Here is a 5,644-nt window from a genome sequence, read left to right as displayed (position 1 = left end):
TCTCGAACTCCTGACCTTGAGTGATCCACCCACCCCAGCCTCCCAGAGTGCTAGGATTACAGGCATGAGCCACCGTGCCCAGCCTGTAGTGATACATTTTAAACCCTTTATTTCCCCTGTTGTATGTGTCATTGGTATTTTCCTTAGGGTTACAATAGGGGTTACATGCATTAATAACATCCAAAGTCACAACGATTTGTTTTAAATTGATACAGACTTAACTTCAATCACATACAAAACACTGCTTCTTCACAGCTCCTCCCCCTTCACGTTACTGATGTCATAAATTAGACCTTTCCATATTGTTCCATATTCCATTAGCAGACTTACAATCATTTTTATGCATTTGTCTTTTGTATACTGTACAAAAGACAAAGTGGAGTTAGAAACCAAAATTACAGCAGTACTGGGTTTTATATTCACTCATGCACTTGCCCTTACTGTAGATGTTTATATTTTCATATGATTTCAAGTTATTGTCTAACATCCTTTCATTTCAACTTGAAGTACTTAGCACTTCTTGAAAAGCTTGTCTACCAGCAATGAATTTTGTTGGCGTTTATCTGGGAAAGTATTTATTTATCTTTTTTAAGCATAGTTTTGCTCCATGTAGAATTCTCAGTACACAGATTCTTTTCCCTCCGGCAATTTAAAATATATCATCTGACCCAGAGGTTTGCACAGAAATATATTGATGATTTAATTCAGGATCCCTTTTACATGACAAGTCACTTTCATCTTGCTGCTTTCAAGATTCTCCTTTGTCTTCTGCTTACAATGATTTGATTATAATGTGTTTTGGGGTTTATCCTATTTGAAGTTCATTCAACTTCATGGATTTGCAGGTCCATGTCTTCCTCAAATTTGAGAAGTTTTCACTCCTTCTTTCTTTAAATAAGCTCTCTGCCCCTTTCCCTCTTCATCTGGGACTCCTATAATGCATAACTTGGTCCAAAAAGAGGATGTTCACATCATCCCTTTGGTTCTGTTCACTTTTGACCATTCCATTTCTTTTTGAGGCTGAAACACAATAATTTCATGACTGATCTTCATGTTCACTCATTTTGAAAGTAATGTAGGAGAAATGGTCACCATGGGCCTCGGGGGCACTTACCTGTGGCTCAGGGCCTTCTCAAACTCAATCTCTTACATATCACATTTGAATGGAAGGCTGATGTGCACGTTCATTTTCTCCTTTTGATTCATTTAACAACCAAGTACTGAACATACCTACAAAGTGCTGATCAATAGTAAGATTGTGGGGATTTTGCAGCAAACAAAAACCTTGCCTTCAGGGAACTTACATTCTAGTGGACCACAACTTTGGCAATGCCAATCATTAGAGTTTTGCAAATGTCTGAGCAAACCCTTATCCTAAAGCCAGTCTCCTGAGTAACAACTATAATTGTCAAACTTCTGAATGAAGCCCTCACTTTATCCTGTATGAGCATTTTCTCTTATGTGGTCCCAGCACCACTAGATACAGTGACATATGGCTAAAATCGCAGACTTTAAGTTAAACGAATGTTTTTCCTCCAATAAAACCAGATGAAATTTATCACTAGGATGGATTCTGTGATAAATTATAAAATATGAACTCAAAGTGAAGTGCATACCCCATGACTCTCATTTTTAATGTTTCCCTCATGTGAGAACTCAGATGAGATCATCTTTGTTCACAAGAAGTGAAGAGTTTGCCACACACATCACATTATTAAGTTTTCTCTTCACTGTGGACACTCTGAAATTGAAAACTTCAGGCCTGATCAAAGAATATACCATACTATCCACAGTTCCATGGCTTCTGTCCCATATGTACTCTCTAATGCATATAAAGATAAAAGTGGTCCAGCAATCCCACTACTGGGTATATATACAAAAGAAAGGAAATGAGAATGTTAAAAAGACATCTGTACTCCCATGTTTATTGAAACACTATTCACAATAGCCAAGACATAGGACAAGATATGGAATCAAACTAAAGGTCCAGCAGATGAATAAATAAAGAAAATGTGGCATATACACACAATTACCATTTAGTTGTGAAAAAGAACAAAATCTTGACATTTGTGGCAATGTGGATAAAACTTTAGAGGACATTATGTTAAGCAATATAAGCCAGGCACAGAAAGATAAATATATGTTCTTGCTCTTATATGGAAGCTCAAAAAGTTGACCTCATAAAAGTGGAAAATAGAATTATGGTTACTAGAGGTAGGGAAGAATAGGGGAACAGCCAAAACTGATTAACAGATACAAAAGTATAGCTAGATAGAGGAATAAGTTCTGACATTCTACAGCAATACAAGGTGATTTAACAACAATTTAGTGTTTATTTTCAAATAGCTAGAACTGCAGATTTTGAAGGTTTCCAATACAAAGGAATAATAAATGTTTCAAGTGATAAAAAATATGTTAATTCCACTGTTTTGATCGCTACATTGTATAAATATATCAAAATATTACAATGTGTCCCATAGATATGTGTAATAATTATGTATCATTTAAAAATAAGGATAAAAGCATATCAAGATTCAAGCGCCTCTTGTAGCTGTTCCCACACTCCTCACATTTGTATGGTTTTTCTCCATGATAATCTCCTTGCTGGTCCTTAAGGTATGAATTGTGTACAATGCTCTTTCCACAGTCCTCACATTTGAATGGTTTTTCTCTGCTGTGGAGTCTCTGATGGGTTAGATGAGCTGAGGCCCATCTAAAGCCCTTCCCACACTCCTCACATTTGTATGGCTTTTCCCCAGTGTGAATTCTCTGATGAGAATGAAGTTTTGAACTCTCAGCAAATCTCTTCCCACACTCTTCACATTTGAATGGTTTTTCTCCACTATGGAGTCTCTTATGATTCAAAATACTTGAGGCCCGGCTAAAGCTCTTCCCACATTCTTTACAATTATAAGGTCTTTCTCCCGTGTGGACCCTCTGGTGCATGTCGAGATTAAATTTACTGTTGTAACCCTTCCCACACTCCTCACATTTGTACGGCTTTACTCCACTGTGAACTCTGCGATGGGAATAAAGTTGTGAATTCTGAGTAAATCTTTTTCCACACTCTTCACATTGGAATGGTTTTTCTCCACTATGGACTCTACGATGAGTATAAAGTTGTGAATTCTGAGTAAACCTTTTCCCACATTCTTCACATTTGAATGGTTTTTCTCCACTGTGGATTCTCTGATGATTCAAAAGACAGGAGGCCCAGCCAAAGCTCTTCCCACATTCCTTACATTTATAGAGTTTCTCTCCTCTGTGGACCCTCTGATGAAAGTCAAGATCCAACCTCCTTTTGTAACTCTTTCCACATTCCTCACATTTGTATGGCTTTTCTCCACTGTGGGCTCTCTGATGGGAATAGCGTTGTGAATTCGTATGAAATCCCTTCCCACACTCTTCACATTTGAAAGGTGTTTCTCCACTGTGCACATGCTGATGTCTTGAAAGACCTGAGGGCCATCTGAAACTCTTCCCACATTCTTTGCAATTATATGGTTTGTCCCCTGTGTGGTCCATCTGATGTCTATAAAGATCTCGCCTACGAATGAAACCTTTTCCACACTCTTCACATCTGTATAGTTTCTCTCCAGTGTGGACTATGTAATGATTATTAAGAGCTGATCTCTGACCAAAGCTCTTACCACATGTATCACATCTGAATGGTTTCTCCTGCATGTGAACCATGGAATGCCTGTTAAGATTTGATCTACTACGAAAATTTTTATAACATATATCACATTTGAATGGTTTCTCCCCAGTATGGATTCTCTGATGTTCCTGAAGCTGGAAATCATGAATGAAGGCCCTACCACATTGCTCACAATTATAAGGTTTCTCTCCTGTGTGTAATTTGCGATGAACATAAAGTCCTGATCTACGACTGAAGCCTTTCCCACACTGCTCACATTTGAATGGTTTCTCTCCAGTGTGGACTCTCTGATGAATTTGCAGATATGAGCTTTGACTGAATTCTTTACCACACACATCACAATTATAGAGTTTGTCTCCCATGTGGATTCTCTGATGAATACAAAGAGCTGAGTTATAACAGAAGCTTTTTCCACACTCATTACATGTATAAGACTTCTTTCTTGAGTGTAATTGTTGATAAAGGTCAAAGATTGAGATATCACTGAAGGACTGTTCACTCTCATGACCCAGGTAAGGTTTCTCTCCTATGTGAATAATAGACAGTCCTGTCTCAACTTGGCAGGCCATATCACCTTGTGTGGAGAACTGAGACCTGGTTAAGTCACTTGCGATTTGTTCCAAGATTTGCTGGCAGGACAACTCTTCATGTGATCCTGCTTCTGGAATAGTCTCCATCTCAGTTTGGATTTTGTCTCCTATCAGAAAACAGAATTAAGAAACATGGACAAGTGAAGCCTTTATTCAGTATTATCAAATTTCCAGTTAGGACATGGCATGAAACTTTTATGAATACAAGGTATGTTCAGATAGTGTTTTCAAGTGCACCATGGTCTCTGCACTGTATGAGACCAATTCAGAAGCACGCCAAGTCTCCTATCTTAAACTCTTGGTAGAAATAAAACCTTGCAGGGTAAATCATGTAACTAATAAGCTTGCATGGTAAATTATGTAACTAATAAGTACGTACATAATGAAATATGATTCAAAGGGAACTTTAAGGAGAAACAATAACATAATCAATACTTTATATATTTTAGTTTATGTTGTGTATCCTTATGAAGTGAAGAAATTAACCTCAGTAAAAAGAGGTCTGAGTCTTATCCTCAATCTGAGAGGTATAGGCCAAAAAATAAAAAGCTCACCCTGGGATATCCAGGAGTGACCAAAATAATCACACGGGACCTGAAAGGTAGAAGACAGAGGCATAGGCAGAATAGCAGAGGAAGCTACTCTATGACTATGGAGGAATGAACGGTCAGAGATACAAAGTGGCTGCCTTTGAAGATGGAGGAAGGGAAGTAAGAGTTGAGGAATGTGCACAGTCCCTGGATACCTGCAATGGCATCCAGGTAAACCAAAGGATAGGTTTCTTCTGCCCCAGAACACTCAGAAAAAATGAAGCCCTACAGACAATTAGATTTAAGTCCAGTGAGATTCACCAGACTTCAGGCCTAAAGAACAGAAAAATAAGAAATGTTTGTTGTTTAATCCACTAAGTTTGTGATAACTGGTTACCAGGAACAGGCAATACAGTGTCCTCGGCAAGACACAGAAATAGCAGGGAGGACAATGTGTCTGGAAAAGACAGCAAGAAAGGACAGGAAGTGTAGTCAGAGAGGCAGTGGGGGGATGAACAGCACAGCGCAGGGTCTGTAAAAGCCAAAGAAAGAGGTCATAACTTTAATAAAAATAAGAAGCCAAAAAGGCTGTTGATCCCAGGAATGGCAATCTGACTTACAGTTCCTAAGGGTCACCTGGCTGCTATGAGGAGAACAGATACCAGGGTGGGAAGGGTGGGAAAAAGGCAACCAACAGGAAGGTGGCTGTAATAATCCAGGAAAGAGGTTTGGCAATTTGGACCAGGGCAACAGAATTGGACATGGACAGAAGTAAACAGATGGGAGAGTCACATACAAAGATGCACAGTTGTTTGGTTCATACCTGAATTCCCTTCCCTAGGGGTTGATGTCTTCATTATCCAAAA

The 5,644-nt window shown here is 38.7% G+C and overlaps 1 protein-coding gene across 3 annotated transcripts in view; it reads right to left on the bottom strand.

The window, feature by feature from the left end:
- Positions 1–2,125: 2,125 nt before the first annotated feature.
- Positions 2,126–5,644, bottom strand: part of LOC105817672 (zinc finger protein 225-like) — a 29,752-nt gene continuing 26,233 nt past the window's right edge. Inside the window, exons 1-5 of one of the 3 annotated variants that reach the window (XM_012653429.1) lie at positions 5,602–5,638; positions 3,740–4,355; positions 3,411–3,655; positions 2,844–3,005; positions 2,494–2,669 (exon numbers count right to left, since the gene is read on the bottom strand). In XM_012653429.1, coding sequence (XP_012508883.1) covers positions 2,494–2,669; positions 2,844–3,005; positions 3,411–3,655; positions 3,740–4,355; positions 5,602–5,635 — 1,233 coding nt within the window. In that variant the 5' untranslated portion in view covers positions 5,636–5,638. Of the gene's footprint in view, positions 4,356–5,601; positions 5,639–5,644 lie in introns of those variants that run through there. The other 2 variants (XM_012653428.1, XM_012653427.1) reach the window with 2 other exon arrangements.

Source organism: Propithecus coquereli, unplaced genomic scaffold (assembly GCF_000956105.1).
Source record: "Propithecus coquereli isolate 6110/MARCELLA unplaced genomic scaffold, Pcoq_1.0 Scaffold42, whole genome shotgun sequence".
NCBI lineage: Eukaryota > Metazoa > Chordata > Mammalia > Primates > Indriidae > Propithecus > Propithecus coquereli.
Note: the sequence above shows the minus strand (reverse complement) of the source record. Positions and strands in the feature narration are given on the sequence as shown.